We start from the raw sequence: 25,456 nt of genomic DNA, 5'->3' as shown, positions 1-25,456 counted from the left end.
AGCGTTAACTAGAAGAGAACCGCAGGTACCAATAAACATCAAAGACACGCGGGACACAGAAGTGTTAAGTGGGTTGCTCGCCTCCGATTCAACCCGCGTGCATCAAGTGTCGTCTGCCGACTCCGAGCACTTACTTCTGTTCCCCGGTGGTAGTTTCCCTTCGAACTTCGTTCGTACTCCTGTCTGTCTCGACACCAGCCTTTTTCTCTCGTGTACTGACTACCCACTCCAGTGCCGGGAGGTTTCGGACGTCAGACAGAGTAGTGAGAAGCCCACATAAGCGTTCTGTTTAGCAAACAACTACTCGTGGTCTTGCTTCGTGACGTCATCATGGGCGACGGAAACTGAAGCCATACTGCTGCCTGCTACTGGGCAGGACAAGAGAGCAAAGGTCAAAAGACTTCTGTAGCGGAGCTTCGCAGCTGGACCCTTCTCGGAAAGTTTGCTTTCAAGTGAGGCAGTAATACGAAAAAAAAATAGAAAGAATCACCGAGAGACAGAGGGTAAGTGCTCGAGGTTTGAGAACGATATGTTATAAATATGTGTAAGTTTTTTCATTCGCATCTGTCAGAGTTACTGCACGAGACTTGAATCAGAGGCGAGAAGAATTTCCCCGTGAACCGCGCACGTTTACATTGATGTCACCGGCTCACTTCCAAGTTGTCAATTGCCATTTGTACTTCACATCGCCCACGCCTCCTCCTCCTATTCCTTCTTTGATTAATTCCTGTCCGTGTATTGCACTAGTCTCTAGTCGGCGAACTCGAAGGGGCAGCGATTCCATACACGAGGCGCTTTGATTTTTGCCCTCCTTTCTCCATTCAGTCCGCGGTTGTTCATTTTAAAGGCGATAGAGGAGTAAGTCGAGCTTTACGTAATCATTTCGTAAAGAGAGAAAAGGAGCTGGGGCACGTAACCGTGGGGAAGAAGTCGGGGTGGATATGTAAGCCGAGAACGAATATATATATATATATATATATATATATGACTCACTCATCACGAAATCTCCCGAACTGTGAGGACTTGGGACTTGAAATTTGGAATGTAGGTTACCCATGGCCCATAGGTGCTTGCTAATTTCGTGGTCCAAGCGCGTTCTGTCTGTATGTCTGCCCGCTTTTCACGAGAGAATTACTTAACGGGTTTTAGATCTGGTTATTTTCTATAATCTGCTGCAACTTTCCGGTTGATTTTGACACTTCTCTCATCGCGCTTAGTACCATACATCGGTACCGCAAGCGAACTATTTATGTAAATCCAAGAGAGTGACTGTGGGCCGTTAGCAGGGGGGCGGGGCCTTCCTCATTCACTCACCAGCCTCTGTTCGAGTTAGTCTTTGTCTCGCCACGTGTTGGAGTGCAACTTGCCTCGATGCCTGTTTGTTCAACAGACATTATCATCTACAGATTGTTAAGGAGTAAAGTTTGACGTTTTTGAGCGTGAGATCAGAGCTCCATCTGTTTTAGAGGGTAGCTGCTGATTGCCAGAGATATCACAGCCATGTGCTTTTCTCACCACCCGGGGAACGCTCTCCCGTCAGAGCTGAACACGATCATATATAGTGCCAACGTCTATTGATTTTTAAAGTTTGTCCGGTTTCATTACTATGTGGGCGCAGCCACGGGGTACAGCTTTCTTATATATAAAGCAGAATGTAAGCGTGTATGTTGTCCTCCAGTTGACGCTTAGTAACCACAAGGGAGCGACAGAGAGCCCCAGACATAGAAATACAGTCCACAATATCTATATTACTAACCGAGAATGCTAAACCGGATGATGGACGCAGGCACATCCGGCCATGGGCCGTAGCTGCAAAAAGACGTACTGCGCAGGCGCAAAAAGAGTCCGCGAGAGTCGGCTGAGGAGCCGAGAAAGGCGGACAAAAGAGGGCGAGAGAGGCGGATGAGGGTCCGCGAGAGGCGCAGGCGCAAAAAGAGTCCGCGAGAGTCGGAGAAAGGCGGACAAAAGAGGGCGACAAAGGCGGATGAGGGGCCGCGAGTGGCGGACAAGACCACAGAAAAAAGGAGTGAGCACATACAAAAAGGAGTCACACAAGCACCGAAAAAAGGAAAAGGCACATAAAAAAGTACTCAACCGCGGGCAAAGCACAAAACACATTGCACACAAAACTAAACACAACAAAAAAAAAAGAACAGACGAGCGCACAACGGCAAGGCACGACCACCCCCCCCCTACAGGCACGGGACGGGACACACACCAAGAGGGGGATTCAACAAGCCCATGGAAGACAATAAAAAAGAACACAAAACCACCCCACAGACCCTACAAGCAAGGGACGGGACACACACAAAGAGGGGGATTCAAACAAGACACAGGAACACAAAAAGAAAGAAGACGCTCGCGCAACAACAATCCCCCCCACACATCCATAAGAAGTGACACCCAAAGCCACATATTCTAAAGTGAACGTCGACACCTTCACACTAGGCAGCATGGGTGTCGGCGTAGGTGTCAAGCCCATGGGACACAAAAAGAAAGAAGACGCTCGCGCAACAACAATCCTCAACCCCCCCAATAAGAAGTGACACCCAAAACCACATTTCTAAAGGAAACGTCCATATTAAACATACATCATCTGAACACCTTCACACTAGGCAGCATAGGTGTATCTCCTTACAATAAAGCACTATTAACCATTCAACTGCAGAAAAGGATACATATTAACAGTAAGTGCGATCCTCCTTATTTCGCAAAGCGGTGGCAAATCAATTAAAACTACAAAATAGCGCGTCACAAATAATGTACATGCAACAACGCGTCAGTCAAACGCCACAAGCAAAACATGCCCGTCGCGGACATCAACGCCAGACACCTGCTAAATGCTTACGCCAGTTGGCTGACAACGCCTTCAATAATGAGTCCACTATTGAGGAAAATTCATTGGGATTAATGAATGTCATTTGCAATCATTGTCATTCACTTAACTTCCCTGAAGAAACAACTGGCAATACAAGTAATGAATTTACACGTTGTTATCAAAAGGGTAAAATTAGACTGCCTCCTTTACATATAATCACCACGGACCCAGTGTCATTGAAACAAAACCGGAATAAAGCTAGGTCAGAAATTAAAGACAGAGTAGAAAGCAAAGTAAAACGTCATAAACAGGTTGAACAAGGGGGCCACGCACTTGGTCAGCAGGTTACAGATAATGAAGACCGGAATTCAAAAGCTTGAAAAACATGAGCTCAACTGACCAAAGATACAAACTGAAACGAGAAGAACTACGGGGTCCGCAGTGGTCCAAAATGCACCGCGTGATAGTACGGACGAAGCTCTGTATTACCAGTGGGGGACTCCAAAATGACACGGGCAAACGCTCCGTATTAAACGTGCGTCATCCGGACACGTAGCTGCCCAGCGGGCACGGGTTCAAAACGCCGGGGGTAGGCGAGCGAAGCGAGCAGGGGGCGGAGCCCCCTTGTAAGAATATAAATACAATAAACATTTTTTATTCCACAGAGCATCTTCCAATGAACACATCTCCAACAATTAAGCACAATCTTGTATATAAAGCAAACTGTAACAATCTTGCTGTCTTGTATGTATGTTATCATCCAGTTGACGCTCGGAGTTTTATCACGAAAAATCCGTAGTATTATTTGTTGTTTAATATTTGCTTTTGTTAACTATATTTTCATCTTGCTTTATTCTTATTGTAACAATGTTGTAGTCGAAATAGAATTAAATCCACATAATATTAATTTTAATTTAATTGACTTTTTTTTTTTGTCGTCAAAAATTCTGCATGTAAAAACTTATTACTACACCATGAAACAACAATTAATCTGTCACATTGTATTTTTTTTTTTATAATGTTTTTTAACATCCAGTTGACACTCGGAACGTTTCTGGTGTGCTCTGTAATTATATTTTTCTCAATTAAAAAAAAAAACAAAACTTTATTTTCCTCCTGGGCACCGCCGGGTATTTCAGCTAGTACAAATATATAAAGTGAAAGAAAAGTCACTCGTTATTCCTCTGTGAAAATTTTCTGTTTAAGATTAAACATTAATGACTGAAAGAAGTTAGCCATCATAATCAAGTATGTGTGTGTACACTGCATATACAAACTGCTTAAACCGATTTAAACAACATACGTTTATCCACATTGATTAGGTGGAAAATTTTATGAGTTTAGTGCCAAAATCTTACCTTTCGGAGCTAAAGTCCATACCTGTAATGCCTGTTAATGTGTTCTGCAAGATGAAATCGTTGCACATAAACCTTTGTTTTGACTTGTTGTAAATAGAGCCGAAGTTGTGTGTGAGAGATTTTATAGTAAAGTCTGCAGACAGTCATTAAGATTCGTACCATGTGGCTAGTGTCCTCCATCAGTAAGCGCCCTTTTTTCGTTATTCCTCTGTGAAAATTTTCTGTTTAAGATTAAACATTAATGACTGAAAGAAGTTAGCCATCATAATCAAGTATGTGTGTGTACACTGCATATACAAACTGCTTAAACCGATTTAAACAACATACGTTTATCCACATTGATTAGGTGGAAAATTTTATGAGTTTAGTGCCAAAATCTTACCTTTCGGAGCTAAAGTCCATACCTGTAATGCCTGTTAATGTGTTCTGCAAGATGAAATCGTTGCACATAAACCTTTGTTTTGACTTGTTGTAAATAGAGCCGAAGTTGTGTGTGAGAGATTTTATAGTAAAGTCTGCAGACAGTCATTAAGATTCGTACCATGTGGCTAGTGTCCTCCATCAGTAAGCGCCCTTTTTTCTTTTTTCCCCAGACAGTTTTATTTGTATATCCTCTCCTGATGCCTAATGCCTGTGTTACAGTTGAACCTCAGCCGAAATTGCTTGTATGTAGACATTAGCAGTGCATATTTATAAAATAATTAGATTAAAGGGATACAAATACACCACTGCACTGGTTTATTGGGTAGTTTACAACACGTTCAGTGAGAATGTATATTTTATTTGTCTTTGATTTAGGGCTGAAAATATTAAGAGAGATGCAATTTTTTCTCATCATGAAGTTCTTCTACTGCAGCCAGGCAGATGAGACAGGATTCCCCACAATCTTAACTTTTGTATTGAACAGCAACAGTTAAATGCCGGCTGACGTTTGTTCACTAAAGTGCACATCTGGTTACTCCTGAGATACATCAGGCACCATTACAGTGGTGAAAAAACGTAAAATGAAAACTGCACACAGATAATACAATCAACTCATTATAAATGCAAAAAAGTGGTGCAGGTTGATTTCAAACTATGAATGCTACCTTCAACTGACCAGCAGAAGGTTGCTAAATAATTAATTCAAGAAGTAATTAAACCCTAAGGAAACCATGACCGACAACAGACTCTTAAGAATAAGACAAAAATGTATCGCTCTCTGATAACCACCTTGTGTTTGCTGAAAAGATCAAGGCACCAGCTGTTTAATTTCAATCACTAAAACCCATCTCCAGAAACAAAGTAAACCCAAGATCATAAACTGTCTTTTTGCATGACTTTTAGCAGTCGGAACACAGGGTCAGCCATTCTGCACTGCCCCTGGAACAATCGTCAGGTTAAGGGCCTTGTTCAAGGGACCAGGGGGAGTAGGATCCCTTCTGGCAAGTAATTAGAGTTGATCCAGTAACCTTCCAGATAACCAGCGCAGATCCATAGCCTTGGAGTCACGACTTTGCCCAGATCATTGTGATCGTGACGGCATGTACTCCCTGCAGCGGGGACTGATGGAAAGTGCCGCAAGCAGAAATCCTGTGGATGTTTCAAACTGCACAACAGACGCAAGGTGCACCTTGGGATTAAGAAAGTAAACCTAACCTCATTTAAACTAATCTGAACTTCCTTGATAGGTCAGTTGCTGTCTGTGCAGCAGTGTCCTTCTGAATAGTCGGAGTGAGAGGAATACTGTGGAGTCACTGTGCAGGTGGTACAGTGCTAGGAGCCCAGGAGACCCCTGGTTTACTTGAGAAAGGGAGGTGTGAAGTGCAACAGGAAAAGTGAGCTGGATAGCCATAGCAGCCTTCTGAGTAATCTGTTAGAGAGAAGGCAACGCCGTGCTGGGAGAGGAGACCACTGATTTACTCTAAGAGAGGAGCCAGGTGGAGCATTTTGACGAAGTGTTTTGAGCTGGTGATCTGCAAGCCAGTTGGCTTTTTCCTTGAGTTCATATCCAGACAATGTTCAGACCTTTTAAGAAGAGAAGTTGAAAAAGAGATAAGAGGCTTTAGGTTTATTAAGTTTTCTTTTTAGCTGATTTCTTTTAATAGGATGCTTTAAGAAGAGAGAAGAATCTGAAGGTCTTTTTTTTTTCTTTATTATTTTGTAACTTTTTTTTGGAAATCATTGCACTCAAACTGTGAATATAAGTGCCAACTCTGACACTAGACTGTCTGATTTGTGCACTGTTTTAAATAAATAGACTTTTGTATTTTTCTGCCTCTGGTGGGTTTCTGTGTTCTTGTCGTCAATGAACTGAAAGAAAAAACAGGACGGTAGAAAAGAAGTTCAAATTCCTTCTGTGCTGCACAGTCTCCTAAAATTCAAATTTCTGAATGATGCAGTTTTAATAAAGTTTAAATCCTTTTCTTTCGACAGAGGAAAAGAAAAAGCTGCTTTTTATTGTAATGTCCAGATGGATGTGAAAGAGGAGACATGTGACGCTGACTCAATCGTGGAGAAAAAGACCATAAATATTGAGAAGGAGGACTATGAGTGGGAGTCTGCTCACCCCAAGCAGGAGAGTCTGAGCATTAAGGAGGAGGACTGTGAATTGGGGTCAGTGGTCATTAAAGAAGAGGCCATCGAGAAGTCTGTCAGTGTTCAGATGCAGGAACATAAAGGTTTGGAGAGTGTTGAAAAAGAGGTCCTTTATTACAGGTGTCAGAATGGAGAGGTAACCGGACTAATCTCTTCTCAAAGCAGACACTGTTCATCTCCGGAGCCTTCTATCAATGTGAAGTCTGAAGATTTGTCATCTGGTAGAACTCGGAAAGATCAGCCAACATCTGCAAATAAATCTGGAGAAAGTAAGTATAATATAAAAACATGTAATCTTTAGGGTCGTGGTCTATGGGCCTTAAAGTGTGCGTGTGTAGGGTGTTTGGACTTGGGTGGTTTTTATGAGAAACTTAGAAATTTACTGAAATTGCTTTGTTTTATGGTAAGTTTAGTGTAGTTTATGAGTTCATCAATGTTAATGTAGGAAGGTTTAGCAATTTGCAGTTCTAATTTTATGCATGTTTTAAGCATGTTCTTAGTAAAAAAAAGTGTTATCCAAAAGTGGAATTGAATGTAAAAAGTTAAAAGTTAACAGGTCCCTTCTTGTCGGGTGACAACTTTAATTAGATTCCTAGTAAACGAGTATTCTCGTGTCTAGGAACGGTGGGCTGTGTTAGGCAGCCAACAACTTCCTGTGTGCACACACGTGCCTTCTGTGATGCAGCAGAACTGTTTTTCTTGAACAACTTCATTGAACATATCAGACGGAGAAGCTCCATTTGACCAACCACCTGTGTCTAATATGCATGCCTGCTTTTGTTGTACAATTTTTTATAAGGAAACAACACAGGAAACAAAACCTGTTTGGCTTCACATAATAACATTCACCATTAACGGAACAGGTTAATGAACCACACTCATAAAGATTCTGTTTTTACACAATGTCAGGCAGCACGCAGATTAATATTCTCAACTTCGTTGCCAGCAGAATCACAATTCTCGATAGTGTCAGAAGCATTTCTTGCATACGTTGTTTTAAATCCTCATCAAAGGACTTGTGTTTACACCTCAGTGGCAGTGAAATAAAGGGGGATGAAAGAGACGTTCTCGAAGTGCTTAGTGAATGCATACAGTAGCATATTTTTTGGGGGATTTAACTCTATAGTCGTTATCACCTTCTTTGCTCAGTAGTCATTTTAGTGACTCTAAAAGGGGGATCGCGTCAGCTGTGGATGAATCTGCGGCACTTGTTTCTCTTGTAATTTGTTTGAATACAGAGAGAAGATTGGTTAAATTTTCCATTAGTGTCCACTCAGTCTTGCAGGCATCCTCTTCATCTGTAGTGCTAGCAGCATGTGTTCACTTTTACTCTGGTAGACTTTGGATCATGTAAAACATGCTACACCATCGGGTTGTAACATCCCGTTTGAGGTAGTCCTAGCTGTGTCTGTAAAGATTGTAGTCCAGAGTAAGCAAGAAGAGGGTGCTTGAAGTGACCTGTTTTTCTGCATTTGCCAACCAAATACATGTCACTGTGCTGACTTAACACCAACTCGGAATGCCGTTATCCTCCATAGCTCTAAGTGTGGAGAAATATCAGGGTACATTCTTTTTATTAAAGGTGCACCTCACATGCTTCACATGGCACTCCATTTTTTTTTTTAAATACACCTTTCTTTAATCTAATGTATAAAGCAGAGTCTATGTATGTTTGTTTGTCCGCCATACAAATCTACACCGGGCGTCCGATCGCCACCAAACTGGGCATGGGGCTGCTTTGTGACCAGGAGGAGGTCATGGGGTATATTTGGTTGGGAAAATTGTCCTTGGTGATGCGCAGGACACCTTTTCACCAACACAATGTTTGCCACACGTCCCCGTACTTATCGACAAGATGGCCGCACATTGCAAAAGACATTAACAGCGGCACCATCTGGCGGCACGTTTGGTCTCTGTGCATTCCTCTTTACCAATGTTTCTTTAAATTGCCAAGACATTGCGGAAGTGTCTAAGTATGAGAAGGCCGACTGCTTTCATCACGTGAAGGGGAACTGACATATGGATGTAAAACGTGAACGACCCAGTGTGCGTGATTGGCTTTCCATATTTGTGGTGCTATTTGCTCGCTTTCCGACTTGCAGTACGATTTTAGTCTTGGTCTTTCTGACTGACTGGTGCTAACATACATTCATCTCACTCTGGTGCTTATTCCGTACATAATACCATGTAACACATTATAATTGTCCTGCTTTTCGCTAATATACCCATGCCACCAAAAAAAAAAGACATAGCATTAGAAAGTCCACTTCCGATGCCACAAAAAAAGTCTATTTCAAGGCCATCTCAAACATTGCGCAAGACGTATATAACAACAATTCTGCTAATTCCGAATGCTTTACCCTTTGATTTCAAATGGCTACAATTTCCTGTTCATTTGGATTTTGCTATGTGAATTACTAAGGCTGAAGGGCTATCACTCCAAGTTAAAGGCATCAATTTGGAAAATCCATGATTTTCACACTGACAACTCTACGTAGCATGTTGTAGAGTGGGCAATCCTCACAATTTGTTCATTTTTGGAACCCCAAGACAAAACAAAAAATATAGTGTTTCCAAAGCCTCTGGAATGACCACTTATATTACCTATTACAATAAAATGTCAATCAGAAAAATGTTTGTTCTATTTCTATGTTCTGTTTCTTTCATTTGGGAAATTCACCAGTTATAGATTGTATGTATGTTTGTTTGTCCGCTGTACAAATCTGCACCGGGCGTCCGATCACCACCAAAATGGGCATGGGCATCTTATTCCGTTCGTAATACCATGTAACACATTATAATTGTCCTGCTTTTCCCTAATATACCCATGCCGCCAAAAAAAAAGACGTAGCATTAGAAAGTCCACTTCCGATGCCACAAAAAAGTCCATTTCAAGGCCGTCTCAAACATTGCCCAAGACGTCAGGATATTTTCATACCAAGAATTCCGCTGATTCCGAATGATTTGCCCTGTGATTTCAAATGTTTGGTTCCTGTGCATCTCTCTTTACCAATGTTTCTTTACATTGCCAAGAGATGGTGGAAGTGTCCAAGTATGAGAAAACCGACTACTTTCGTCGCGTGAAGGGGAACTGCCGTATGGATGTAAAGCGTGAACGACCCAGTGCGCGTGACTGGCTTTCCGCATTTGTGGTGCTATTTGCTCGCTTTCCGACTCACAGTACGATTTCAGTCTTGCTCTTTCTGACTGAATGGTACTATTTGTTCGCTTTCAGACGTTTTTAAAATAACGTACATTCATCTCACTCTGGTGCTTATTCGGTACGTAATACCATGTAACACATTATAATTGTCCTGCTTTTCGCTAATATACCCATGCCAGCAAAAAAAACATGTACCATTAGCGACTCCACTTCCGATGCCACAAAAAAGTCTATTTCAAGGCCGTCTGAAACATTGTGCAAACGTCAAAATGTTTTCAGACCAACAATTCCGCTGATTCCGAATGATTTACACTTTGAAATCAAACGGCTACACTTTACTGTTCGTTTCAGTTTTGCTATGTGAATTAATAAGGCTCAAGGGCAATCACTCCAAATTAAAGGCATCATTTTGGAAAATCCATGCTTTTCGCACAGACAACTCTACGTGCCATGTTCTACAGTGGGCAATCCTCAGAATTTGTTCATTTTCACACCACAAGAAAAAAAATATATAGTGTATCCAAATGCTCTTGAATGACCACTTATATTACCTATTACAATAAAATGTCAATCAGAAAACTGTTTGTTCTATTTCTATGTTCTGTTTCTTTCATTTGGGAATTTCACCAGTTATAGATTCCCGGGCAACGCCGGGTACTCCTACTAGTAGTGTGATAACTGAAGATTATGATTTTGTACCTCCATTAAACACATAAGAATGGATTACAATCATTTATAATCTTTCCATCACTGCTTTTCTCATTACTAAAAAGTACATTTCATAGCAAGTAGGGAGCCATTTCAACTTCCACTAATGTGTAGCATCCAAAAGGTTGATATGACAGCAGCCATTTTTGCACCAGTACTCTCGCCACACATGAGCTGCTACGTGGTGAGAGAGAGAGCGCCAAGTGGAGACAAGTGGTGATTAGGAGGACCTAGAATGACCAGGCCATGTAGGGCAATTTAGCCCAGTCATCAGGATACACCTTACTCTTAACAAAGGGTGCCCAGGGATCCTTTATGACCACTGGGAATCAGGACTTGATTTAATGTCTCATCCGAAGGACGGCGCCATTCTCAGGCCTTCACTTTTTTCTCTTCACTTTCCTGCCAAGTATTTAATTAAACCCAATAGCGCGTGATAAATACAAAGAGGTGTAAATGGTAACACGCTAAATGAAGAAGTGCTGCTCTCTTTTGTCATTTGCATATTATTGCTAATAAGGAGCCATTAAAAACCAAGAATACAACTGTTTAAGACTAAAATAAGCAATAAGGGTTCAAAATCTTAATGAGATTTATCTAAAGTGAAGTGAATCTAAAGTGATTCATCGAAAGTGAAGCAGACGTGCTACTTGAGCACTAAGTGCTTCTTATTAAGCAACTGGGTCAGAACAAAAACCTGCAGCCACTGCAGCCCTCCAGGACCATGACTGAGGACCCCTGGCCTAGATGGTCATCCCTCCAAGTACTGTTCTGGCCTGAACCTTAGCTTCAGGTGGATGACCTCTTCTGAAGTGCATGTGCTATGTCTGCTGGCCATATAATTTGAAATGATATTTTAAGAGCTGGATGACAAGATATTAATGCAATTCTGTAGTGCAGTTAATACAATCTAACCAATAATCTTGTCAGTTGGGCCTATCACATGTTATCCATTTAGTTAATTGTTCTTCACTCCACTGATTGTTGTCCTTTGGTGAGTAGAGCTGTGGACTGATGGGGAGTGGTCACTTCAATTTGATTCTTGATGTGTACTCGACAATTAGCAATTCAGTTTAAAATAATAACACCTATGCCTTACTTAATACATGTATTTTCCAAAAAGGTTAACAAGTGTGCCTCCACGGACTAATCTTCAAGAGACTGCAGTAAACCAGGGATGGGTTTTCAAATGTGGGTTCAGCAGCCCTGTTTGAGGTTGCCATAAGTTGTAGATTAAATTATCTAATGTATTTTTATAAACACATGTAACTAAAAAGTATGTCTAAAAACATCTATGTGAAACTTTGGAGACTAAGAAAACAAATTAGCTATAATTTCTTTGTTCTAAATATGTGCTTTTAATTTACAGAGTAACATGTAAATTGTTTATTGCAGGGATCCCATACCTTTTTAAGCCAAGTCCCCACAACACATTATACCTTCTGCTCAGGGACCCCCACACTAATATAAATCCAGTGCTGTGAGGGAGAACATGATCCTGGATCTCGATTACTGCTAACAGTAGTAACACAGCTTGATTTGGAATAACCGTAGGCTTATCAAGATCAAAGTGCATGCTTAATTACAGTAGACCACCAACACCGATGTGACCAAATGTTGTTTGATATCTCTAGGCCAGGGGCTCTCAGCCTTTTTTTTCTTGGCACACCACTTCCAGGAATGGAATGTTTTGAAATACAGTTTGTTTGGTCTTAAATCATTAAGTACTAAGCCCTGATTAGGCACAATTAACTAATGGTGATGTTCCTTAAATCAATAATCAAGAAGAGAAGTGACAAGGCTATGAACAAGGAGAGCAGTGGTGTGGGGAGTGAGGGAGGGGCGAATACGATTCATGTTACGCAGGTGGAAATATGCAGACCAGGAGATGTTATTGATGTGGGACTGAAAAGATGGAGTACTGTCAAGGATGAGACCCAGACTCTTAACCTGTGAGGAAGGGGAGACAGAGGAATTATCAATAACAAATGAAAAATGATCAGTTTTGGATAATGCTGATTTTGTACCACTGAGGAGAACCTCAGTTTTGTCACTATTTAATTTAAGAACATTTAAAGAAAACCAGGATTTGATTTCTGCTATGCAATCAATAAGTGAGGAGGGTGGGAAGGAAAAAGTAGGTTTGCTAGGGAGATAGAGCTGGGTGTCATCAGCATAACAGTGGAAGTTAATGTTATATTTACGAAAGATATTGACAAGGGGAAGAAGATAAATAATGAAAAGGAGGCGCCCCAGGACTGAGCCCACCTGAAGTAACAGCGGTGAGTTGGGATGTGAAAGTTTTAAGCTGAATTAACTGAGTGCGGCCTGAGAGATAGGATCTAAACCAATCTATTAAGAAGAGTAGTGTGACAAATAGTGTCAAAGGCCACACTCGAATCAAAAAGAATGAGAATAATGACTAAACCAGAATCAGCTGTCATAAGGAGGTCGTTAGTAATTCTGATAAGTGCCATTTCTGTACTATGGAGAGGGCGAAAACCAGACTGGAACTGTTCGTACAGATTATTTTGAGGTAAATGAGAGTGAAGTTGAATAGCCATTATAGGCAAGAATCGGCTGACTCCCAATTAGTGAAGTATCACTAAAAGAAATCAACATATATTAAAAGGAATGCCCCACCCAAAAGATCAGAACTGCTTGTCACAGTTTGGTTCGTTGTCCTCACTACCCAGGGTAAATATGGTTTTGCTTTCCTGCAAAGAACTGTGTCTTCTCTCTGGTCCCAGTGTAATGTAGATTATAAATGTTCATGAAACAAACTGTGCTTTGCTTTCATGCCACTTGGCAAAAGGATGTGTAAACAAACTGTTAGTCATTTACACATCGCTTTGTAATGGTGCTACACTAAGGTGGGGGGGGGACATCTTAATGTGTTTTGTGCCGAGTTGTGTCTATTGTAGCACTGTCCTGTTTATGTAGTCTATGGTTAATCTGTGTAAATGTTGTCCCCCTGGAACCAAAGGGGGAAGGAGAATGCTGCAGGACTGTGACCCCTCAAGGTAATTCCCCCACTATGAAGTCTGTTTGGATTATTTCCTATTTAAACGTGAGGAGGGAGAGAAGAAAAGGGAGATAAATGGAGGAGGGGGAGGAGGAAAACGAAACACCAAAAACGTATCCCACTAGACAGAGAAACACCGATCCGGGTCATCACCATTCTCAAAAAACCCCGGGGTTCAGAAATATCAGGATATGCCGAGGACCATATGGTAAGACCGTTTCTTTTTTCTTTCTGGGAAAGGAGCAAATGGTCAAGTACTTTCATATTACAATTGCCACTGGTCAGTTTCTAACCGATTCAAGGTCATTTCCACTAATCATTCTCTGGACAACTCCATGGACTTCATGTGTGTTAGGTGTTTCTCGTGCATCATATCTGTTTTATGTTCAGTGTAGGGACAATGGAGGGTTTGTATTGTATATTCAATTTCGTTGTTCCTTTGTAAAAGTGACAATGACAATAAAGATCTATCTATCTTCATTGCTACACCTTTTTATTATTATATTCCACCGGTCCCTTTTGGGGTTGTATGTTATGTTGGGGCTGGCTGGGGTGTGATATATATTCATGTTTGTTTGTAGTTTGTTTCATTTTTTTTTAATATATACTCCCTTTATTATTTTACATACTGTTTGGTTTTTTTACATATTGTTGATTGGGGAAGTGTTTTGGAAGAGGTACGGCTTGTCTAGTCTAACAATCCCTCAGGTTGTCAGGCCACGGGTCTTGGCAGTGTAGCTGCCTGTCTGGATGATTGGGTCAGCTGTTACATCTTTTCTTTTGTTGGAAAAAGTATTCAACACACCTAATGAACTATTAGATTTGTCAACTACTTTATTTTCCTGAAAATCTTTTAAACGCATAGACTAAAAAAATTTAATTGATGTAAAAGGATAAGTTAAACCAATACAGCAATTTTTAGCAATGCGATGTAGAGGTGAGTAGTTAATATTGCCTTCTGAATCACAAGTTGAGTGCCTTTCTATGTGCAACTTGAATTTTACAGTTGATTGTGCTTATCAAAGGTTTTTCCTAATTTCATCCAGTATTTTTTTAATGTTTTGACCGAACGTTAATAACAAGGTACTAGACTGAAAGCTTTTATTTTTTCTTTTAAACTTTTTATAGGAAAGAAATATCACTGCTGTTTGCAATGTGGCAAACAATTCGTTGACAGGAGTCATCTTCAGAGACATACTAGAATTCACACTGGAGAGAAGCCATATTGCTGTACTGAATGTGGTAAACAATTCTCTGACAGGAGTACCCTTCAGGGTCACACAAGAATTCACACAGGAGTGAAGCCATATTGCTGTAATGATTGTGGCAAACGATTCTCACAAACGAGCGATCTTCAGAAACACAGTAGGATTCACTCTGGGGAAAAGCCATATTCTTGTAATGAATGTGGGAAACAGTTTTCACGGATAAGTTATCTTCAGAGCCACAAACGAATTCACACAGGAGAAAAGCCGTATTGCTGTAATGAATGCGGTAAACGATTCTCACAAATTGGCAATTTTAAGACACACGCTAGAATTCACACTGGAGAGAAGCCATATTGTTGTTCTGATTGCGGCAAACAATTCTTCAATAAATCAAACCTTCAGGTTCACAGAAGAATTCACACAGGAGAGAGGCCATTTTTTTGTTCTGAATGTGGCAAACAGTTTTCACACATGAGCACTCTTCAGACCCACTCAAGAATTCACACTGGAGACAAGCCATATTGCTGTTTAGAATGTGGAAAAGGATTCATCAGCATTGGCAGTCTTCAGGTCCACAGAAGTACTCACACTGGAGAGAAGCCATATTGCTCCGAGTGTGGCAAACAATTTGCCAGTAAGTCAAATCTTCAAGTCCACAGAAGAATTCACACGGGAGAGAAGCCGTATTATTGTTTTAAATGTGGTGAAAGCTTTTCTTATAAGAGGTCACTTAATACCCACACAATGATTCATACTGGATAGCACTGCAAAATAACTCTAAAAGAAAAGGACTCAAGAGTGAGGTTCACTCCTATCCTGAATATAAGCAAAGCAAGCTATTGTTTAAAAATGAATACCAAGAGAAGCCATATTGCTATTTCAAATGTGTGATTTTTTTTAGAGTAATACAGGAATTCACACAAGAGTCACTCCTGTCCTAAAAGTAAGCAAATTAAACCATTGTTGAGAAATGAACACCAGAGAGAAGTACAACTGAACAGCAATAACTAAATATTAAAGTTCACTTCTGTTTCGGTAGTAAGCACACACAGAAAGTGTCGAGAGAATCCATATTGAAGTTCTGAATATGGTAGATGATTCTCAAAAACTAGCACACAAAAGAAATCCTACTATGTAGCACCTCCAGAAGTGCTGAGGAGTACCTTACAGGGGGAAGAAGGAGGAAGAAGTCAACATTCACCCACCTAAACTGCTCAAGTCTTTGAATACCTTAATATGGTGGGCTTAGTTGGATAAGATCTATACTGGGGTCTCGGTCTTTTGTCATGGCATACCACCCCCAAGAATTTAAATGTTCCAGAGTAGCAGTATTAAAGTACAGAACTGTTTTTCGGTAAAAACAAAAGGCAACCTTTCCCATACTATCATATTGGAGAGTTTTAACAACGTATCACAGACAGCATTTGTGTCATTACCTTTTCTTACCTACCTGAATTTTTTTTATGAGTTATTTTAATATATCAACAATTGTGTGGTTTGATATGATAATAAAACTATGAAAATTCAAGACTTATTATTATTATTTTAATATACAGTTCACCACTCCTCCTCAAGCCGCCGCCTTATCGTGGTGGAGTGGTTTGCGTGTCCCAATGATCCTAGGAGCTCTGTTCTCGGGGGCTTTATGCCCCTGGTAGGGTCACCCAAGGCAAACTGGTCCTAGGTGAGGGACGAGACAAAGAGCAGTTCAGAAAACCTACCATAAAGAATAAAAACTTTGGACGGTGTTTTCCTTCACCACCACCACCATTTATTTCTATAGCACATTTTCATATAAACAATGTAGCCCGAAGTGCTTTACAAGATGACAAGGAGAAATATACAGGTAAAGATAAAACAAATAATATTAGAGAATAACTAACAGAAGAGAAACAAATCTATACAATCTAAAAACCAGCTGAATATCAAGTAGAAGAGTAGTATCCTTATATACAATATCATGATGGAACTCTCTAGGGATGATTTTGTTGATAAAGTCAGTTGGCTGGAAGGACAGAGAAAAGAATCTGCAGGGGTACCAAGGCCACTGGGCATTCTACATAACATAAATGTTCAGAATTCATTCCTTTTTGTTTTGCAGGCTTCACATGACAGGGTTTGCTGAAGTGGGTCTCACTGACCCCTGAGGTCCCCACCTTCATTACAACAGGTGGCTGCATGAGGCCTTGATCAGCAGAAGAGCAGGAAAAGACAATCAAGAAAAACAGAGATTAGTAAAGAGTGTAAACCCCCAAAGAATATGATAATTCTATGCCTATATAGTTAATAGCTACATTTTAGTTGTATTCTACTCTAAGAAAAAGCCAAATAAAACTTTATGCTGTTTAGCAGTTTTTAAAAATGTTCTATAGTGTTAGCCTGGCGAATTTCTATCGGTAAGCTATTCCAGATTTGAGGTGCATAACAGCAGAAGGCCACGTCGCCACTTCTTGTAAGTTTAGCTCTTGGAATTCTAAGCAAACACTCATTTGAAGATCTAAGGTTATGATTTGCAGTGTAAAGTGAGAGGTATTCTGAGATATAGGATGGAACGAGATTATTTCAGGCTTTATTAACCATTACTGTAGTAGTATTTTAAGGTCAATTCTAAATGACACAGGCAACCAATGTAACAATGCTAAAACTGGTGAGATGTGCTCAGATTTTCTTTTTCTAGTTAAGATGCTGGCTTCTGCATTCTGCAGCAATTGCAACTGATTGATGTCTTTCTTAGGTAATCCTGTTAGGAGTGCATTACAGTAATCTACTCGACTAAAAACAAACGTGTGAATTAATTTTTCAGCGCTTTGTAAAGTCATAAGAGGTATAACTTTTGCTATATTCATCAAGTGAAAAAATGCAGTCCTAATACACTTTTGTTTTCAGTCAACTAGATTACTGTAACGCACGCCTCTCAGGACCACCCAAAAAAGACATCAATCGATTGCAATGAGTGCAGAATGGAGCTGCTAGAATCTTAACTCGGAAAAGAAAATCCAAGCACATCTCTCCAGTTGTGATGTCACCACACTGGTTACCTGTGTCATTTAGAATTGACTTTAAAATCCTGCTTATGGTTTACAAAGCCTTAAATAATCTCGCTCCATCTTATATTTCGGAGTGTCTTACACCTTACACTCCAAATCGTAACCTTAGATCTTCAACTGAGGGTCTGCTTAGAATTCAGAGAGCTAAATGTAAAAGAAGTGGTGAGGCGGCCTTCTGCTGTTATGCACCTAAAATCTGGAATAGCTTACTGATAGAAATTCACCAGGCTAATACACCACTTTAAAAACTGCTGAAAACACATTACTTACCATACCATACCATACCATTTTTATTTGTTAAGCGCTTAAAAACACAGCATTACAACTGACTGAAGCGCTGTACAGTTAAAACAAGCAAGACTAAAAGCAAAATATTAAAAACAAACATTAAGAGAGAATTAAAACAGAGACACTAAAAAACAGGTCAGGGGACCCAATAAAACAGAGAAATAGCAAAAAGCAAGTGGAAATGAGACAGGTTAAGAATTAAAAGCCAATGTGAAGAAGTGAGTTTTTAGGTTTGATTTGAATGTGGCGACTGAAGCGGCTTGCCTAACCACTAAAGGTAAGGAGTTCCAGAGCCTGGGTGCACAGACAGAAAAAGCCCTTTCACCATGAGCTTTAAAATGTGCCTTGGGAACGGTTAGGAGCAGCTGATCTGTGGATCTAAGAACACGAGGGGGATTGTGACGATGGAGCAAGACACTCAAGTAGGCAGGGGCTAGACCATTTAGTGCCTTATAGGTTAAGAGGAGTATCTTAAAATCAATTCTGAAGCTAACCGGCAGCCAGTGTAGGGTTTTTAAAATACTTTAACAGGGCGTTCTCATAGCTTCAATTTAGTGTAACCCTGATGCTCTGTATATTCAATTAATTATCGTTATTATTCATGGTGGCTCCAAAATCCGTACTAAACCCTACTTTCTCTTCTGTTCTCTTTCTGTTTTTCTATGGTGCCGATCTGTGCCCCCACCACCTGATCAAAGCACCATGATGTCCCTACATTGATGTAGTGAAGACCAGAAGTACGCATGACTGTCATCATCAAGTTCTTCCATGTGAACCCTGAATACAATGAGGACTGATTGAGGTCATTTATGTTAGGTAGAATTTCCTAAAGGGGGCTGGGTGGTCTCGTGGCCTCAGAACCCCCACAGATTTTATTTTTTCTCCAGCCTTCTGGAGTTTTTTGTTTTTTCTGTCCTCCCTGGCCAATGGACCTTACTTTTATTTTATGTTAATTACTGTTATTTTAATTCTTATTTATTTTGTCTTTTTTCTTTTTCTTCATCATGTAAAGCACTTTGAGCTACTGTACATTGTTTGTATGAAAATGTGCTATAGATATAAATGTTGTTGTTGTTGTAGTAATCGGGTTAACATGCGATTTTAAGTTTAGATCAGTGTCAATGATTACCCCTAAATTCTTTACCTCTGACTTGACATTTAAACCTAAAGGATCAAGTTTATTTCTAATACCCTTGCAATGTCCATATTTGCCAATCACTAAGATTTCTGTTTTTTTTATTATTATTTAGTTCGAGAAAGTTTGTACTCCTCCAATCAGAAATACTGCTAAGACATTGGATCAGAGAGCCAAGAGAGTCGGGGTCATCAGGCGCCATTGATAAATAAAGTCGTGTGTCATCTGCATAGCTGTGGTAGCTCACTTTGTGCTTTGAGATCATCTGACATAATGGAAGTATGACAATTGAAAAGAGCAGCAGACCCAGGATTGATCCTTGTGATACGCCACATACAATATTGTGAGTCTCTGAAGTTCAATCACCCCAACTAACAAAGAATTTTCTACCTGCTAATTAAGTCTATGGAGATTTATAAGAAACTGCCTGTGTCCGCATTAACCCACAAATCATTTACTACTTTAGTGAGTGAAGTTTCTGTACTAGGATTTGTTCTAAAACCCGACTGAAACTTATCAAGAGTAGAATGTTGAATTAAGTAATCATTTAGCTACGTGATGACTGCCTTTTCTAGAATTTTACTTAAGAATGGCAGGCTACACCTCGGTCTAAAGTTGTCAAAGACAGGGGAGTCGAGATTACTTTTTTTGAGCAGGGGTTTAACAACAGCAGACAGTCATGGAAGACCCCCATGTCCAATGATGAGTTCACTATGTCAAGTCCACCATCAATGAGAACATCAGAAGCTTCTTTGAAAAAGCCTGTTGGTATTGGGTGAAGGACGCAGGTGGGGGGTTTCAGCTAAGAAACTATTCTACACAGTTCAGGTCAATGTATTTCTGCTCTGTGCTTGAATTTGATACATAACAGAGGGGCGATTCATCCCCCCTGGGGTAACAACAAATGGAGGCATGTTATTGGGCTTTGAGAGATTTCAGCATCAGGTTTGTAAAGAATGATGTGATCACTGTGTCATACCTTGACTAGCTTACTAAGTCCATCCATCCATCCATCCATCATCCAACCTGCTATATCCGAACTAAAGGGTCACGGGGGTCTGCTGGAGCCAATCCCAGCCAATGCAGGGTGCAAGGCAGGAACAAATCCCGGGCAGGGCGTCAGTCCACCACAGGGCACACACACCAAGCACAATTTAGGATTGCCAATGCACCTAACCCGGAGGAAACCCATGCAGACACGGGGAGAACATGCAAACTCCACGCAGGGAGGACTTGGGAAGCGAACCCAGGTCTCCTTACTGAAAGGCAGCAGCGCTACCACTGTGCCACCGTGCCGCCTAGCTTACTCTGTGCACATGCTAAATTTATGGACTTACAATTTCAGTCTTTTAACTAAAACAAAATGCAGCTTGAAACTAATATTTAACAAATCAAACATTATGCTGTCATTGCCACGTCCATCCATCCATCCATTATCCAACCCGCTATATCCGAACTACAGGGTCATGGGGTTTGCTGGAGCCAATCCCAGCCAACACAGGGCACAAGGCAGGAAACAAACCCTGGGCAGGGCGCACACACAGACCAAGCACACACTAGGGACAATTTAGGATCTCCAATGCACCTAACCTGCATGTCTTTGGACTGTGGGAGGAAACCAGAGTACCCGGAGGAAACCCATGCAGACACGGGAAGAACATGCAAGCTCCACGCAGGGCGGACCCGGGAACCAGAAGCGCTACCACTGTGCCGCCCTTCATTGCCACGTGATTTGGTGAATATCAAGATAATTCTGAATATTTTAATTTACAGATCTTTAAAGCTTTTCAAATCAAGTTTGTCCAAAAAATGTCTTTATTCTGTGACATTTGCCGTCCATGTGCGGACATCCGCTGGCCAGTAACAGCGAACAGGAATCTGTAATCCACATTAATGCAAATGTCACACGTGATGCTTTCATTTTCCAAATCTTTCGCCCGTGAAGTGGAACGTCCTTGAAAACGATAAACAAAGACGTTCTGTGCGAGACAGAAATGGAAGGGATGGAAGTACAGCAACCTGAAAGTGCCAATGAAAGACTAAAAATGTCTCCACAAAAAACACAAGTGAACACCAGTTTGATGTTGAAGGAAGTGCGAACAAGAACGAGGAAAAAAACTCAAGTTACCTTCTACAGCTAAAGAGAACAACCCAAGAGTAAAAGTGACAGCAACAGGAGAGGACAACGAAATTCACGATCTCCTTGACCTAATCGACACAGACAAGTACACCGAGATCGACCAGAGACAGAACTTACAAGGGATATCATAAAAGTGAGCCGTACAAAGTAAAGAGGCAGAACAAGGCCGTAATGGAGTTAGATAAAGAAGAACCAGGGCTTATCTGCAGTAAACAGAATCCCGTATTGTGCATCAAAACTTCAAACCTCTCAAGTAGCAGTACAAAGGAAAATACAAGTGAGAAAGACTCAACAAAACTCTTAGGTCGGGTTTATACTTGACACGGCGTGACGTATGCTCCAGCGGACGCTCCTGCTACGCAAGCGTTTTACTGTTAATGCTTGCGCACGTACTTTACGTAAATCTGGAAGATTCCAGCGGGTGGCAGTACGAGATATCATCACATTGAGAACAGGTTCGGCTTCGCTGTGTTGTGAATTGCCTGAAACACCCATCAAATTCCGATGACAGCTTACCGCAATATCTCTGACAAGGATGTTTAATGATTAAATCCATCAATCCAGGGAAGTGTCCATTCCAGTTAGCATTGGGCACGTGGCAGAAACAATCCCTGGACGGGGCATCAGCTCATCGCAAGGTGAATACAAGCACACACCTACACTGGAGTCATTGTAGCGGCACCAAATCCCCAAATCTTTGGAAGGAAACTGGAGCACAATGTGGAATCCAAGCAGGGAATACCAGCGACGTGACTGCGAGACAGCAGTGCTACCGCTCCGCCCAGGGCCGGATTTATATGAAAAGAGGCCCTAGGCTATTCCACTTATGAGGCCCTTTCACCTTCCATTTTTAAGTTTGTAAATTACATGAGAGATAACAAAATACGTAATACGTGTTGATCTTAACCAATACATTTTTATGTTTGTTTATTAGTCATATGCTTAGAATTTCTCGTTATTTTCGGTTCAGTGTTTTAGTGTTCACTGTTTTTAGAATAGTGTAATTTTAATTTTGCTAACAATTTGAATGTAGGCCCCTCTTGATCTTGAGGCCCTAGGCTGAAGCCTAGTTAGCCTATAGGAAAATCCGGCCCTGGCTCCGCCACTGTGTCACCCTCGTGTGTAATTATTAACAGTATTCATTATTTAAACGAAATTAACGATTTATCTGTAAAATGTAACATGCATACTTTAATGCATTTCATCATGAAAGTGATATCAGGTATAAATCTGAGGATTCTAAACTTGCAGAGAGTTAGAATATCATACATTTAATGTGCTCAGTGTAGTGATCTATTGCTGATTGCCGTAGCGATTAAAAACTTGGATGACGTTTACGACGGTCTGCATTAATGATAAAGTAAACTACGAGGTTAAAGTGGACATTCCGAGATTAAAGCTGAAAATTCCACTTTAATCACAAAATACACGTTTTCACCATGTCCTTAATTTTTTTTTCTCTGTGGCTTAAATACAGCTCTGTGCATTATGTTGCTGTTATGAAGACGGCACAAAAGATGGCATGTGAGACTTTTAAAATGTGCCGTGTCATTACGATCGGGAATATGCGACGCTTGAATATAAAAGCACCACGAATGCATCTGTATGTCGGCATTTTGCTTCACTACACCGAACCATTCATCGAACATCGAAGCGCGCACACTGATCTCGTAGGATCCGCATAGAGCACGGGTGTCAGACTCCAGTCCTGTAGGGCTGCAGGTTTTCATTCTAACCCTCTTCTTCATTAGTGACCTGTTTTTGCTGCTAATTAACTACTTTTCCTTTCACTTTAATGGACTTGTTTTCTAAGATTTGTTCCCCTGAATTTCTTCATCGTTTCCCAGAATTGCTTCATTTCTTTCCTTAAATGGCACCCAAACAGAAATGAAATGTGAAGTGAGTGAGAACACAACAGCAGACCAACTAAGTCAGGGCCTCAAACTCCAACCAGTTGCTTCATTAGGCGCTGATTCTTGTTGTTAATTAAACCTGTTCATTAATTCCATGGCTTGTTGCTGCTCTCATTGTGCAATAGCAGACATTTCTGAAATTGTTGATTTTCTCTTTTCTTTCTTTTGCCTTAGTTTTAATTAACTTCTTAATGTGTTCTTCTGTCTCTTTTTCTTTAATTAGTAGCCAAACAATAATGAGACAAAAAAACAAGCTGCCACATTGTGTGCCCATCACACAATATCTGAAAATAAAGAAAGGTGAAGGTCTCAATTAGGTTGATCTCTCAGGTCTCCAAACATTTTTTTGTTCTTTTATTTCGTCTTATACGATTTCTCGTATTAGAAATTTGTTAGTTTTCGCATACCCCTTGGGGTCAGAGCGCAGGGTCAGCCATTGTACAGCGCCCCTGGAGCAATTACAGGTTAAGGGTCTTGCTCAAGGGCCCAGCAGAGTAGGATCTCTTTTGGCAGTGACGGGGATTCGAACCGGAAAAAAACAGAAAATCAACAGTTTTTGAAATGTCTGCTGTAGCAGAATGAGAGCAGCAGCAGGCTAGAGAATTAAACAACGGGTTTAATTAACAGCAAGAATCGGCTTCTCATTAAGAGATTGGTTGGAGTTTGAAATCCCAGTTTAGCCGGTCATCTCTTGGCTCGTTTCACATCTCATTTCTGTTTGGCTGTCATTTAATGAAGAAAGGAATCAATTCAAAGCACTGAATCCTTATAAACAGGGCTATTATGAATTTCCCATTGGGATTAATAAAGTATCTATCTATCTATCTATCTATCTATCTATCTATCTATCTATCTATCTATCTATCTATCTATCTATCTATCTATCTATTAAAATGAAGGGAAAAGGAGTTAATTAGCAGTGAAAACTGGTCACTGATTAGGAAAAGAGTTCGAATGAAAACCTGCAGCCCCTTGTGGCCCTCCAGGCCTGGAGTTTGACACCCTGACATAGAGGCTTTCTGTCACATGTAGATAGTAACCAGAGACTCTGACGTCACGTTCCGACTTTTAGCACACTGCGCCCCCCGAACTTTTTGCTGGTACTGCAACTCGCGCACGCATCGCGTTCATTTCTGAGGACCTGCTCAGGGGACGTGTCAAATGAACACTGGGAACACGTGGCAGCCATGATGCGTGCGGGTACGATTTCTGAAGTATAAACGAGCCGTTAATTCTCCTTGGATGAAGTGAACTGAAGCAAAAAGAAAAAGTCTGAGTTAGTGCAAGGCGCCCTAATTCAGGGTGTTTGTAAGAAATGCAATGAGTTACTTTATGAGGTAGTAGCACATAATAAACAAGACGAGTTGTGTCAAATATGTGAAATATCAAAAAGGGAATAAATATTAAATATATTAAAATGTTAAATGTTGCAAGCTGCGGTGGGTTGGCACCCTGCCCGGGATTGGTTCCTGCCTTGTGCCCTGTGTTGGCTGGGATTGGCTCCAGCAGACCCCCGTGACCCTTGTAGCAAGGCTACATAACGGACAGTCGGGTTAGCCTTCTGAATTGTCCGTCACTTCATGTTGACTGGGAGGGTGTTTTAAATAGCTCTTCAGGCAGCTTTGGTGACGTCCCGTTCTGGGAGGATCCCGCCCGAGTACACTTTCCAGCTGCCTGTTGCCATAACAACCGAGAGAGGCAAGGATTTTCGGCGGGAAACTTTCTCTTTTTAAGGGGAATGGCGGAACAAGTATGGAAGAAAGAAAGGAGGAAGAACAAAGACACAATTTTCAAGGCATCGCAGCGACTATCCACGCTCTAAGAACTATTCAGGATTTTACTTTACCCAGGGACGTCTGCTATTCATGGGTGGCCACCCCGAAGAAATATTTAAGGACGAATCCCCGAGAAGAGGCCAGGGTCTGGTGAGTCGGATTCCTGAATTTCGTTTTTCGTGATAGTCCGCGGAGAAGCCGTCCCGCTAAAGGACGGTTGTGTTTCCTGCTTCCAGGAGGAACTAAACTGCAGGATTTCTTGTTTTCCTATATTTTTGGACTCAGTGAAACCTAATCGTTT

The 25,456-nt window shown here is 41.0% G+C and overlaps 2 protein-coding genes across 2 annotated transcripts in view; one reads left to right on the top strand and one right to left on the bottom strand.

Moving 5' to 3' along the window:
- LOC114668707 (zinc finger protein 420-like) overlaps positions 1-25,456 on the bottom strand; it is a 79,547-nt gene that overhangs the window by 16,218 nt on the left and 37,873 nt on the right. The window lies entirely within an intron of this gene.
- LOC114665094 (zinc finger protein 501-like) lies at positions 248-16,297 on the top strand. Its single transcript, XM_028819480.2, has 3 exons — positions 248-503; positions 6,592-7,022; positions 14,778-16,297. Exons 2-3 carry the CDS (start codon positions 6,629-6,631, stop codon positions 15,617-15,619), a joined length of 1,236 nt encoding a protein of 411 aa, XP_028675313.1. The 5' UTR covers positions 248-503; positions 6,592-6,628; the 3' UTR covers positions 15,620-16,297.

Source organism: Erpetoichthys calabaricus, chromosome 1 (genome assembly GCF_900747795.2).
Source record: "Erpetoichthys calabaricus chromosome 1, fErpCal1.3, whole genome shotgun sequence".
NCBI classification, from domain to species: Eukaryota; Metazoa; Chordata; class Cladistia; order Polypteriformes; family Polypteridae; genus Erpetoichthys; species Erpetoichthys calabaricus.
Note: the sequence above shows the minus strand (reverse complement) of the source record. Positions and strands in the feature narration are given on the sequence as shown.

Bases quoted from the DNA above. Each gene is read 5' to 3' on its own strand.
- LOC114665094 (XM_028819480.2), top strand. From the start codon at position 6,629: ATGGATGTGAAAGAGGAGACATGTGACGCTGACTCAATCGTGGAGAAA. The intron at 7,023-14,777 runs GTAAGTATAATA...AACTTTTTATAG, and splicing joins TGCAAATAAATCTGGAGAAA to GAAAGAAATATCACTGCTGT.